General features: G+C 26.6%; 1 protein-coding gene across 1 annotated transcript in view; it reads left to right on the plus strand.

The window, feature by feature from the left end:
- Window positions 1–15717, plus strand: part of LOC107443692 (uncharacterized) — a 121916-nt gene that overhangs the window by 50695 nt on the left and 55504 nt on the right. The window contains exon 2 of the mRNA XM_016057639.3: window positions 10959–11099. Coding sequence (XP_015913125.1) covers window positions 10959–11099 — 141 coding nt within the window. The remainder of the gene's footprint in view (window positions 1–10958; window positions 11100–15717) is intronic.

Here is a 15717-nt window from a genome sequence, read left to right on the forward strand (position 1 = left end):
CAAATTAAAATTACGTTTTTCTTACGAAAACACGTGTGCAAAAACTTTATTCAAATAGACACCTCACACCTTCTTCCACATATTACAGCCCGGTTTAATTTTTCCTTAAAATTATTTTATAGTTTTGAAAGTTTTATTCACAACATTTTAAAATATCTTAAAAAATTTTAAATAGTTAAATTTTCTTGCAAAATTTCCCTTCTCATATAGCAAAATATGATTAAGGCACATACAAACTTCGAGATCATTTTCATTATTCGTTGCCATTTTTTGTCCACCTAAAAATATTTTTCTTTTAGGTATTAAAAGTATTTCTTAATTTTTTATTATAACATAAACCTTAATAAGCAAGAAGGAAAAGTATGAAATTATAAATCATTATTAAAGAAAAAAAATAGTGGTTTGAAAAAAAAATCAGTATAACGGGAACTGAATAAACGGCTGTCTGAATTAGAAAGAAAAAAAATTCAGAATTGCTTCTTTGAAAATACTCTACTTTGCCAAATTTTAAAAACAGTGTTAAAAATACTGAAAATACTATGTCTTAGAAAACAAGAGTTTTTCATTGCTAAATGTGCTGATATGCTGTGCTGATATTTAAGCATGTCTGTTACCTAGCACTTATTTAAATTTTTTTTTAACTCCAGAATTGACCATAATTGGAGTATATGAGTGGTAACATTTGTTTACTTGTAAAGACTATTTAGAAAAGAAATATAAGAAGCTATTTCAAATGCTCTCTGCTCAATTGATAAAGCAGAAGATTTTTAGTGAAAGTACTTATCATGGCTTTTACCATAATTAGCTGAATAAAAAATATTTGTTTATCTCACTGGGCAATTGCTTAGCTTTATTAATTATTGTTCGTTAAAATTTAATGTCCATTACAATATCTGGTAATAGTAATTATAAAATTGAAAACACACATGACAGTTTTAAAATCTAATCTTATTATTTCAAATAACATATTGTTAGATATAATATACATTTCCCAATTACACTTAATTATGAAAATGACCCTTATACGGAAACGGAAGGAGTAGGTGACACTGATAAAATTTGAGATTCTTCAATTATTAAAATCCGTAACAAATTGTTGCGGAGACATGTATGGAATCAATTCGGGCCATCGATATTTAAAATTTGTAGCAACCAAAATGATTGACAGTTGATCATCAAACATTCTTGCCTGATTTGGGATATCATTTGTTTTTCCCAAAACATTTATTGTTATTTTTCAACTAATATATAATAAAATAGTACAGTGCTTTGCAAAAAGCTTCCTGCGGTTGTTAATTTTTTTTGGTGCTGATGTTTCTGAATTTTCTAAAGTGTCATTTAAAATCTTTCTTTATTAAGATTTTCTTATTTTTCAAAAATAAATTATGAATATTCAAATTAGCTTTAAGAATGTATTAAATAGCTGCAAGATCGCTTATATTTATGAATATTTTAATAAATTAGAATATGAATAATAATTATTATAGAAACACATTCTTTTTTTAATATTTTCAGTGACTCCAAAAAGTAATTTTCGAAAATTTTTTAATAATCTAGCACTATAAGTTTAATATTTTACTAGAAATTTGTTATTGCTGAAAAAGTAAAATTCCGTTTTTGCAGAAAATTACTAAATGTGTATAAAAAAAAGTGTAAGTTTTCAAGAATAACTTAACTATAAACATATATTTCAAATTTTCCTTTTTGCTGTTAGCTTAACACTTCGAGTCCTACAAAATTGTTTTTTAGAAAATTTGCAAGTTGCGAAAATAAAATAGTCGTTTAAATCCATAAGCTGAATACATTAATAAATTTATAAAAATTTATTTTTGTTAACTAATACAAATTCTCATATATCAAAAAAAATTGTGAAATAAAACGTTTTACAAAATTTATTAAATATTTATGTCCACAAAAAGAAGAAATACGAACATAACAACAAATGGAGTTATTCTTATTACACTCTGCTGGTGAAAGTCTCTTATAAAATATAATTTGCTCGTATTTTGAGGAAATTTGTGTGCGTTTTTAAATAAATAGTATTTCTGATACTTATAACGAATGTCTTGCTATAAAAGACATGATTACAAGTAGTAACTATTACAAATTTTATGTACTTATTTCTTTTTGGTATGAATATTTTAAAATATTTTAATAAATATGAAATATAAAAGGGTTTATTTTACGATTCTCATAAATTTTCTTATCTTCTTAACATTACTTTAAGAGCGTTGAAGGTATAGATATCAACTTTAATATTCTAAAAGATATCACATGATTATATCAATGGCAAGGAAATGTTTAAGAAAAATTACATTAATGTTAAGGCGTGCAGCAACTCTAAAGATATATAATTTGAACTCAGAAGTACTTCCTTTTTTAAAACTTCCGAGTCATATAATTTTCCAGCAAGCATTAAAGAAATATTTTTTGTAATATATTTTAAGTAAACCATTTTTAAGGAACCTTGAATAATTATTGAAACTTACTATATCGTAATTCTAGATTCTCATCTAAAAGGTGATAAATCTGTTCCATTTTTATACTTAGTGTAATTAAGTAGCTTCATAAAAAATTAATTAAATAAAAATAACTCTCATAGTGGATTGTATTTCCTAAAATAAACTAAATAAAGCAGATTAAAAAAATACTTATTTCGCCTTAAAGCAGTAAAATAAAAATCTTAGTAATTAGTGCTATGAGACTTTTAATTGAGTCAAAGTAGGAAGAGATGGAAAATATCGGAAGAAAGAGCATAGTACTCCCACTGCCATTCCAGGAACACTGTACGAAATTCTGGATCAAATTACGCTAAAAAGTACAGGCACTCAGAATATCGCTACTATTTACCGTAAAATCATTTTTACAAGAACATGGTACGGAACAAAATACTGATATACAGTAATTTTTACAGTAATAATTACCGTAAAATCACTGAACTATTCTAATTAAATAAATATCACTGTAAAAATTACGGTATAATATTTTACGGGGGGAAAAAGGATTTTGCGGATAATGCATCCAAAGTGCCGGTACTTCATACCGTAATTTGATCTGGATTTTTTTCCATCGTACTTGTACAACAGCAATACTGGAACGTGTACTTGAATAAGCAAGTTGATTGTTACGGGTGTCATATTAGCTATTCATTTGGTATTGCTTTCATTTATATGGTAGCAGTTTACCGGAAATCTCAGTTTTCAAAATTATAGTTCTTATTAACACACATTTAGTAAAAAGTACAAAACTTAAAAGTAAAATTAAATCGAATAAATGGTTTTTGTGTTACGTTCTAAGATATCACGATAAATTATCAAATTTTGCCACATTAATCAAATTTTATCACATATTATAAAACCATATTTTTTCATTAATTTTACCAAAATCATCAGTAAAGTGCTTTGATAAAAATCACCGAGAATTTTGGTGTTCTCATAGAGCCAAAAATACGGTTAGTTTTGCTATATTCTAATAGTTTTGACCATACTTCTTCTTTTGGTGTAGAATACTAATAGTATAAATATTTTAAAATTAAATGATTTTTCATCTGTTACTAGCTTTGGCTAACGGTGCGCACACCTAAGATCTTTCTAGATGTGTTCATTTTCCAGACCAGAATAGGAGGATAAACTAGGAATTCCCCTATCCAGAATCCCCTACCAGAATAGGAGAGATGACGCGTTTACTAATTAGAAAATGTGTGTTTAGTGAAAGAAATTGTTAAAGTGTTTCTCGAGGCCTTCGTAATTAATAAAAATATTTTTTAGCGTAATTATTCATCTCAATGCAATACTATGCTATAAAAACATAATTATGCAAATATTTTAAGTATAATAATAAATAAAAGAAGATACATTCTTGCGCAAAATATGTTTTAGCTGAAAAATAAACTGGTCTTCTTGGATGTGTCAAGAATAAGAATTGTGCCGTGAGACCCTTTGTTGAGTAAGCTAAAATAATGCACGTCTCTGAAAGAATTGAAAATACCTGTGTGAAAATATTAGTTATTTAAATGCAGCCACCTAATAGCATGCAGAAAGTAGCACGCAATAATATTAAGGTTTAAACGATTTTAAAAGATATTGTTAACAAGAACTTAAATTTTAAGAGAAACGTTTCAAAAATATTAAATTTAAAAAGAATAAATAATATTTGATGTAAAATTATTTAATGCAAATAATCAAAACAATGTACTTCTCCCAAACTGCATAAAAACATAAAAATTTAAACACGGCAATTTCAAAACAGCTGATGTATGAAAGTTCCTTTATTTAGACAATAAACGATGTAAATGTCGTTTTTTACAACATTTTTCGGGGATAAAGCATCGCATAAATATTTCACTCAAAATCGTTTTAAGTAATATGATCTAGAGTATACTGTGCTTATTCATTTAAAATCATACTTTTAAATATTAAGTAAGATATTAGTTTGTATTACATTTTTGATCCATTGAAACGAAAACCTTAACAAAATTAGATGAAAAAATTTTAATTCAAGTTTTATTCTCTTAACGGAATCCAGTTCATAGTTAGATAAGAAACAATATCTTAATGTCACGCTACTATCAGTGAAATTCGAACCCGGGAAATATACAAAATGATGAATGATCAATCACAAAATGAACAATTAAATTTTTTCTAATACGCAAACCGATGTACAGCAAAGAAGCTTACAGTATTTATAGATATACTTTCTACTCCTTTCCGTGTCAGCTTTTAACGTATTTAAATATAGTATATTTGCAAACAAAATAAAATATTTCCTAAAATGACGTTTCAATCTTATATTTCGAATAAAATCTTATACTTTGACGAATGCTTCATAAAAACATTTTCGAACATATTGCATTGAACTTTTTGTTTCACAAAATGAACAATTAAATTTTTTTTAATACGCAAAACGATGTACAGCGAAGAAGTTTACAGTATTTATAGATTTACTTTCTGCTCCTTTCTGTGTCAGCTTTTAACGTATTTAAATATAGTATATTTGCAAACAAAATAAAATATTTCCTATAATGACATTTCAATCTTATATTTCGAATAAAATCTTATACTTTGACGAATGCTTCATAAAAACATTTTCGAACATATTGCATTGAACTTTTTGTAGGACTATTTTTTTTCTTGTAATTTTGTGTTAAAGTATTTTTGGGACTGAGATTGATTAAAAAAATTCATTTAGGTAATTACTTGAAGTTATTTTGACAAAAACCAATTTTTGAAGCGAAAGAATTTTTCTCACGAGAATTTTTTTTTATTGGATGAAATTATCGAAATTATACCTACCGTAAAGTTTACCTCGAACTTACACTTTTGCGTTTATGAGTTACGGAATTTATAAATTATGTATTTATTACTACTAGTAAACTTGACGATAAATCAACAAACGAACGAACAAGTAACGCAAAAGAGAAAATAGTTCTCCAATGTTGGTTTCTCTTCTTGACCCAACGCGAACCGTAACTGATACTCATATACCAATGGAATTATATAGTTAATCANTATATATATATATATATATATAGCTCCATTCTGCTCTAGTTGAAAATCTCTACACTCATTCGCAAAGATGAAGCTCTTGAATTATTTATTGGCCTTCAAGCAAAGATACTATTTAATAATTTTACTAAGAGTAAATCTTGGACGAACATAAATGTGACGCAAAAATATCCTGAAAATTTCTAATCAAGCATTACTAATATAGTCAAGCTTCATCCAATACAATACTTCTCATTAATTTATGTAAAAGTTTGATTTTGTCAGTATATTTTGTTTGATTTTGTCAGAAAATTCCATGTTAAAAAACATGGAATTTTCATTTATTTATTATCATTTTTGTATAGAGAGGTCGATAAGAGAATTATGAAATTTTTGAGGGTCGATGGTCAAAAAAGTTTGGCTGTCTCTGGTCTAGAGGGATAAAACAATTAATAAAAGGATAAATCTTAAGTTTTATCATTTTTTTTCCATTTAGTTAGTTTAAAACCACTAGTAAAAATGCTGTTCTTATTGCAAATGGTTAAAACAAATACAATGAGAAGCATGCTTTCCCAATTCCACTAATTCAAATCTACTCATATTTTCTTGTTTTCTCTTGGGAGAAATTGTAACCGCACTTAAGGAAGTCATAAATATTCACTAAAATGTTGGAATCTGCTTAGACGCAATTTAGTTCGCTTAGTAAGCATTAAACTGCGCAAAATCTTGATTGTTCAGACTAGAATGCTCTATTTAAATTGAGAGTAGTTCATCAAAGTTCTTGCAGAACTTTGTAATACCACATGAATGATGGCTTCTGAGCTTTTAAGAGAATAAGAAAAGTTAAAATCACTTATAAAACTCGTATATTTCCTGTAATTATTTCAGATTCTCCGAATTCGGATGTTATCATTCTCTGGTATTGTTTATAATCGCATTTAATGTTAAATGCTGGGGCAAAGACAGATTTATTGAAGATATTAGGCAATTTAATTGCATTATTATTTAACGCTATCAAATACATCAAAAATACTCCAACGTGCCCCTTAAATCGTCGTTTTTATTATTATTATTTTTTTTAGTTTGAAATTTACCTTCTTTTTTTTATTTCAAAGGCTAAGCTAAAAATATGTTATGCATAAAAAATTATTCATTTATTACGCATCTGAATAATTTATTATTATACAAAATATTAATAAATTGCATTAATTGTTTTAATTGTTATAATAATGACGCAATCAGTTACAAATTTGGCAAAAAAAATTATTTTAAAGATAAATAATATCTGTTGCCAAGCAGCACATAGAATCTTTTACAGTACTATAATATACTTAAATACATATCAATACAATCAATATTTTATGCTGATTTTCAACATAGCAAGGATAAAATATTTTCTATCATTTACAAAATTTTGGAATACTTAGTTCTGAGAATAAATTGAAAATGGAAATTAAAATTTTATTTCCCTAATTTAAGAATAACATTATCGCTTAAACGTGTGCTATGTTTTATGAAAACTCCATAGTATTTTTCCATTAAAATAGTTTTTCGTCAAACACTATTTCTTAAGGAAAGAAACAAAATTTTCGTTAAATCTTTCTTTTTTTAATATATTTTTCCCTAGTAGATTAAAAAATCAAAAGCCCTAATTCGTTTAAACAAATATTACTATATGCATCATTAAGCTATTGAGTTCATGAATTATTTATACATTCTTAAATATATAAATATTTGTGGAAAAATGAAATGGTTTTTTTTTACTGTTCTATTGCAGTTTAAAAACTTTGCATTAAGGATAAAATGAGTACCTTTTTTATTATCTTAATGACTTATTTCAGTCTTAAAATCCGAAACAAAGTCTTTAGTTTGTTCCATTCAGCAAATATTCTCAGCCAATTTCTGCTCTATACTGTAAAAAATGATTACTCAAATATCACGAAAATTTTTATTTCGTTTCTGACGAAACCATTTCTTGGTATATGCTCCGAGCTAATTTTTTGTCAAAATGAAGAAATAACTATCGTTTCTTAGTCGAGAAAATAATTTCGTCAAAATTAAAGAAATATCTCGTTATTATATTTTTTACCAATACAAACTCGTAGTGCCTGAAGTATCTAATTTTTCTAATACTCATTTTATCGCGGTCCCCATATAAGTGCATCAATGTCGTCCTAGCAACACAAGAAGTACACAAGTCCATACTCGAGGCAGGATTCGATCCTGGTATCTTCCATGGACGAAACCAACTTCTTGACCACCATACAGCTGTCGGTTAAATTCGTCACTTTATTGTCAATCGTATAGTCTTCATTCTAGTTAACAATCTCCCGCAATGCACTACGATGAGATTTATAGTAGAGGAAGCATTTTCGTCATATGTTTCAGAGTTCACGTTTCGCCACAAATCACGCGATTTTGTGACAAAATTATTTTTAAAATTAACGCACTATAGCTAACGGATTGATGAATCATCAAAACTGAAAGTGTAGAGATCTCAAAATGATATTAAAATATTTTTCGAACTAATAATCGCAAGTAATGTCTTAATAACGTAAATTACTATAACGTAGTATTTTATAAATTAATTTTATGTAATACGTTTGATAATGAAATCATTATATCTTAAGACATTTTATATGTTCGGTACTAACAAAAATCCTTCAACTAGATTCATTTTTAGAAAATTTCTAAAGGGTAAAGTTCTTTTAAATTTCAAATCGACTTAATAGATTTTGAAAGTTTATAAAATAGTGAAACTCTAAAACATTACATGCATCAAAATAATGATATATGATATAGCACAATAAAAATAATATCATTATTTATTGGAGGACTTTTTTTCCAAAATAGAAATAAGTGACAACATTTGTTTTATTAGGATTTACTTCAGATCGTTCTGTCTGCTATAATATATTAATGATAAAAATTTTACATTTGCATATAAATTTAAGCACACTCATATTTTTAAAGCTTAATTACTAAAAAAATCCATTTACTGGGTCTCAGGTTTGTTGAGATTTATTTAAAATCAAAATATTTTATCCTTTTTTGGCAGAACAAAGTTTGAAGTTCTTTGACAGGACAAATTTTAAAAATAATATAATATTAGGACCCATACTTTTTGCAATATGTAATAGTATCTATAAGATGCCCATTTATATAACAGTTTTTAAAATCTCTCAATATTAGTTATTTTGTTGAAGTTTAAAAATATCTGCATTTTTTAAGAAGTCAATACCATTTCAAACCAGTACACAGCCAAAGACTCAAAAATAAATTTAAATATTTAAGACTACAGCAAGGAAAATTTTTGCTCCTGTGATTGAACTAAACTCATAGATGTAATATTCAAATAAAAAAAAAAAATTTTACGTTCTTAATTTAAAAAATAGAATTTTATATTCCGCGGAAGCACGATTTTGAACTTCCAGAGACCTGATTTATTTTTAATATATAAACGTTTTACTAGTTTCTAAATAGAAGTATTCGCATCAGTAAAATATTTTGGCATTATCGATCTGGCAGTAGAATATTGGCCATTAACATATTTATTGTTTATACAAATTTTAAAAAATTTTAAATTATAATGAACAATAATCAAGTATTTCAGATGCTTTGTTTTCAAACTTTTCTTTCGTATTTAATTATTAACAAATATCGAAACATCTGAAACTTGTTTTTTGAACCACTAAAAGAAGCTTTATAATAAATACGCTTTAAAAATTTATTTGTTACATATGAAATTTTAATTTCGTTCTTTTATTAAAAGGTGTTGAACTAAAAGTATTTTGATCACTTAGAAAAAAAATCTTTAAGTTAAAAATAACCCATTTCATATCTAATAGTTAACAAAAATCTTTAAGAAAAAATAATCAATTATCTATCTAATTATTATCAAACATCTCAATGTGCAGAAACTTTTTATCTATCATTCCAGAACTGCAAAAAATGTTCTAGAAAAAAGTGTCTAATTAACGTTATTATTGTTTAGCATAAATGTTGCATGCTTCGTGTTCTTTAAGCGTAAAAATAAAGAGATAAAATTTAAGAATTTATAAGTTTTTATGCTAGCATTAATATCCTATTGATTATTTCATAAACAGTGCATTTCAAAGTAATAATAAAAATTATAATCATAAATTCATAATAATCACTATAATAAATACGAAAATACCTTTTAATTTCTCTTATAATTAACATTAAAATGTGTAGATTTTCCTTATATTATTCATTTGATATAGAAACCCCACTGCAGTAAAATATTTTTGCTCATTTATATTTTATATTTATCTTCATCTTCAACATACAACAGGAGGTATTATAGCTGTATTAATGACTTAATCCCAAAACAGGTATCTTGACTTCGTTTTCGTAATATCTATATCTTTATCTATAAACAATCACGGTCGCCATTTATGTCTTATTTTTTATGAAAATATTATTAGTATAATAACAATTAAAAAAGTGGAATGTATTATAAATTAACTAACATGTAATTATCTACTAAAATATTATTGATTTGAAATATCAAATGCATACTTTATATTTAATTTTCATTGATTATGATATTAATACTCCTTATTTATTTTAAATTTATATTTATACAACATCAAACCTAATTTTGTTTACATTTCACATTCTCCATTGATAGTATTTAAATAAAGAAACATGCATCTAGAAAATTTCCCAAAAATGTCAACTAAACATCGAAATTTCAGTACCAACGAAACACAGTAAATCATTTTAAAGCTTGGAATATATATATTTAAAAATGTACAGCGTTAAATATTGTATTATAAAACCATATTATATGCAGAACCCTTTTAAAAACTTGGCATGCATTAACCGACCATTTGTTTCAAAGCATTTTCAAAATTATAAAATAATTTTCAATGTATTTTGTTACCGACATTAAAAAGTTTCAGACTGCAAGTTTACATAAAATATTTTTAATTTTTTTTTAATTTGCTTTAGAATATAAGAGAAATTTAAAAATATCAATGAGTTACCAGGTCGTCAGCAAGTTACTAATTTGTTGCAATTTCGGGGATTATTTTTTTGCTATATTTCTGAGTTCTACTAAAACTATGCCAGATATTTATCTCAAAATAGAATTTTAGTGACGCCTAATGCAACTTTATATAAAGTGTATTTTAAATTTAGAGAAATTTCATATTTAATCTCTTCTACTTTTCACGCGAGTTGTTTCGCTTTTTATCAGTTACTAAATACGAGTATTTAGGCATTTCTTACATCCAAAAATTGTTTTGGAAATTTAATAATAGCAATGGATTTAGATAAATAAAAGACAATAAACCGTGTGGGAAAAATCCCTCAAAATATGTATATTTTGTGCAGTACATTACAAAGCGTTTATCAATTAAAGTGTCGGACAGTTACATTTGAAATTGACTATCTTATGAGCTTTTTTACTGCTGTATTTTTTTTCTTAAATTTACTTTAATGTTGCAGGCATAAGGCTCGGGGATCCATGCAAAACTCCAGAACAATGCCAAAATTTCACACCCAACAGCACTTGCTCAGATGGTGTGTGCAGTTGCGAAGATGGATTCTTCCAACTTAAAAAGATAAACAGTTCAAACTGCGAATCTGGTAAGTAACAACTTAAGTCTCTTAAACTTAGTAAAGGAAGCTTGCAAAGTTTGAACAACTTTTTGGAAGCATATTTTTCTCTAATTTTTTAACAATAATAAAATTTTCACATTAGCGTAATTTGATAACTTATAATGCTTGTTATATGTGTAGATACTAATTCTTATCTAAGTATTATTTTTTTATTTATTTATATTATTTTTTACCTAAATTATAAACTGTGCTTTTTACGAGCGATTTTATTCAATAATTAATGGTTTCAGCAATAATTAAATGTTAAAGGTAACAATTGCGTCTAAAAAGAAGCATCAAATATTTATTCACCATTGAAAAATTTCAAATCTGATGAGAAATTATTAAATTAATTTTGTTTCATTCAGTAAACTAAACTATTGGAAGACAAATTTACTCTGAGAAAAAATGTGAATTTTACCTTGTTTATGGGATCTATGTTATCTATGAGAGCAGCAAAATGTTTAGTAATTTTTAAGGAAGGGCTTTGCTAATGATTTCGAAAAAATTAAAAATAAAGTATGATATTATAATATAAGATTAAAAATTGGTGAATGCTTTAAAATTTGAAAATTTTATCATGATACCTTATGGCATAGCATGAAAACCATTTATTCGGTAAATATAATTTTCAGTTTTGTATTTAATACTAAATAAATGTGTGGCAATAAGAACTATAATCTTGAAAATTAGAATTTCCAGTAAACCGTTATTATATGAAAGGAAAAATTACAAAATGAATGATTTAAATACCGTATATTTTAGTTTTATTACCATAATCATGTTTTTTTTAACAGTAATGTCATTACCATACAGTAGGATAATTTTACTAGAACTTTTTTCTCCATGTATTATGCACTTTTTTATGCTTTTCGGTCTTCGCTTTAATATTTAATATTTTTTTTTTCTTTTCACATTGTGCCGCTCTTCGATTTCTTGTTTAACAGAGATATGGGTCAAAATTCTTGAAATGCGATGATGAGACAAATGTCTCTTATCAACCATGTTATAAAAAAGACAACTAAATAGAAAGTAAACAAGAAGTATACTGGTTTATAGTATATTAGGCTAAGCACACAAAAAATTCTACTTTTTTCTAAATATAATGAGACAAACCTCTCTTATCAGTCATATTATAAAAAATGCAACTAAATAGAAAGTAAACAAGAAGTATGCTGGCTTATGGTATATTAATCAAAGTACAGAAAAGATTTTACTTCTCTATAAATATGTTACAGACAAGTGTTGCAGAAAAGAAAAACTAGGAGCAAGAAAATTTAATTTTCCGGAAAAAGAATTTTATTGCTTGTCATCTCTCCTTAATTTTATTTTTAAATGGCTAATTCTGGTTAATTTTAGTAATGGTTGAATTCTGATTGATATTATGCTCATTAGCTAATCAGGTGCTAATCAGGTGCTCATTAGCTAATTAAATATTTAATTGTAAAGGAGACGAGATGGGCCAAGTCTCCCTTATGATCAAACCTCCCACGCTTCTTCTACTATATAGAAAAAGAGAACTCAAGCCGTTGAATTTAGTTTTTGTCATCAGGAAAAAAAGTGAAATAATGAAAGAAATGAGAAAAAACTTATAACAAATATAAAATTTTAACTTAATAGTTACAGGCTGTAATTTATGTTATTTGTTTTATTCATAAAAATTTCAGTGAAGTAATTGTTTTGTTGAGTCTAAAACAATTAAGAAAAATCTAAATCCATGCACGGTATTTAAGAGTTTATCCAAACATTTGAGACAATATATATAGAACGAAATTGCCCATTGCTATATAAAACCCCTATCCATACAACCAACGTATTTTTTATCTTCTTTGAAATAAAAACCACCATTAAAATAAATAAATTCTTCTCAATTATATATAATTCCAAATTTGTTACCCCATATTCATCTTAAGATCTTTTTACGGATTAAAGAGTCATTATCTTGTATCATCATATAACATATGTTTTATCCCTTGGTAACAGTTACTTTCTGAGCTCCGTTCATTAACCGTTCCCTCAAAAGCATCTTGTTCGATACAGAGTAAGAATCATTTTAAGTGCCCCATTCGAAGACTAGAAGCTCCATCTACAAAAGAGAGCTTTTGCACAACAGCAAACCCTTCTTCGATCGTCGTTATCCGGAGCTTATAACATCAATCTCTCTATTATGTCTGCCTCGGGCTATTTACTCAAGGCGAGAAAATGTTTTATGTAGAGTTCTCCACGAAGTCGGATGGATGTGCATGACTATACATGACTATGAAAATCGCTCGTGAACACTGAATTAATGACGTTCCAGACTGAAATGATGGAATAAAAGGAAGAAATGCGTAAATATTAAAGAAAGTTTGACGCGTTCAGTTTTAGTAAATTAAGAGAAATGGTTCAGGCCAATTCAATAAATTAAAATTTATTGGAAGTAAAATAGCAAGAGCAGCTACAAAGTTAAAAATGTAACTACTCTAATATTAGATATAAATTATTAAGTAAAATTAATTTATGTTATGTAGTTATATATTCTTATCACTATATTAGAGTTATACAGTGATGAGTACCGCTTGTTCAAATGTTACTTTCTTACCACAATGTGTTCCCTTATTACTCGTTTCAAATAGGCACTTTACAAGTTTTTCAGTGCTTCTAGTAGCACACTAAGCATGAACAAATTACCTTCTAAGTGCAATTGAAGTGTTTTTCCTCAAAAACACTTTTTAAACAATTTGAAAATATGATTCACCACTATCCCCAAGCCTTTTATATATATATATAAGCAAATATTTATATATAGAAACAGATATCAATGCATAAAGCAAGAATAATTAGAAAAGTAAACATTACAATCAGCGCAACTACAGCAATATAACAATTAATTAAATATTAAAATAAAGCAAAATTAGTAATCAATAAGTATTAGATTTTAAACTTCAAAATAAGAATCAGAAAAAAGGCACATCGCAAGATATATGAATATATTTATCAAATATCAAAAGTCAAAGAAATTTCCAAACATGCAATGCCTTCAAGAAAGTTAGAATTGTCATGTTTCCTGCCGCAAACGACTCATTAAAAAACCAACAATGATGAATTATGATTGCTGGCAATTTTATTGTGCAATTTTATTATTTTTAAAAGACTAAAAACTCAATAATGATAAGAAAACTTATTCTAGTACTGAACTGCAATACAGAATTACATGGTTTAGTTTTCATGTGAATTATTTATATATTTTAAGGATAATAAGACCCAATATAAATGAGAAATTATACAAAGGAAATTTGTAACTATAGGTAAATGGGTAAAGAATTATACGACAATAAGGTATGAAATTATACAAAATTATTAAACAAAACAATCTCAGAATAAACTAAGAATAAAAAAATAAAAAAATAATTAAACAAAAGAATTTAAAAATCGCCAACCAGGAAATCATTTTAAAAAAATACCAAATAAAAGCTTTTGACAAAATTAATTCGAGATTCTAGTAATAATAGTAGTAGTAGTACTACTATTACTATAATCTCTAAAAACTTGTTGTTACTATCGTTTAGAGCATTAAAAAACTACTATTATAATCTAATGAACAAGACAACTTTCTAAATTAAGGGGAAACATGGGAGGTTTAAACTGATTAAAAAATAATTCAGTTTTTCATAAAACATAAGGAATTTTTGAAATTCTTGTTATTTATTAGTTTATGTTTGTCATTTGTTTACACTATTATCCTTATTGGTATACATAGTGACTGCTTTTTAAGTATAAACAATATATTTTCATTAATGATTTTTAAAGAGCATTTAAACTGGTTACAATTCAAAGCGATTCAACACTCTAAGAAGGAGTTTTAAACCACGGGGATTAAAAGAGTTGTTGAAACCTAACAGCAGTAACTAAAAATTTACAAGCTATAATTAAAGCAAAATAAAAAATGAAATTGATTTTTCCTGTGGAAAAATAACAAATTTGAACTAAAAATTGCAAACTGTGCTGGGTTTTGTTCATTAAACTGAACTATCTGAAAACAATTTTATTATTCACCTTTCTCAGCCTTAGTAATATACAAACATGTATATTACTATGGCTGAGTAAGTTTACTTCATTTTTTTCATGTTTTCCTCTTTGTGGTTTTCTCTTTGACAGAAATAACTGTAAAAATATGTATCTTGATTTAGCACCTAAGGCAGGTTGGAGTCCTCAAGGAATAATATTAAGCCAATGAGTAGTAATATGAAACAGTTATTCATACAAGACTAAAACAATTATCCATGTACTACTTTAGAAATTCCTTGAAAAAAATGGCTAAATAACAATTTATTTAATTGTTATTTTACCATATTCAAACAAAACAGTCAAATAACCACAAATAAGATATTATTCAAACTGTAAATTGCGAGAAAAACCGGTTATTTACAACTTTTAGCTAATACGGTCAAGCAACCAGAATTTTATCACAATAACTAGTCCCCACCTAATGAAATCACTTAGTTCCTTGCAGCTGGCTACACACTATGGCTAAGAGGACTAATTTGTCAATCTCATGTTCGACAGAACGGGATTTAAAGTCCCAGCGTAGACACCACAAAATTTCCTCTAATCCTTTAAACACATG

Source organism: Parasteatoda tepidariorum, chromosome X1 (genome assembly GCF_043381705.1).
Source record: "Parasteatoda tepidariorum isolate YZ-2023 chromosome X1, CAS_Ptep_4.0, whole genome shotgun sequence".
Lineage (NCBI taxonomy): Eukaryota > Metazoa > Arthropoda > Arachnida > Araneae > Theridiidae > Parasteatoda > Parasteatoda tepidariorum.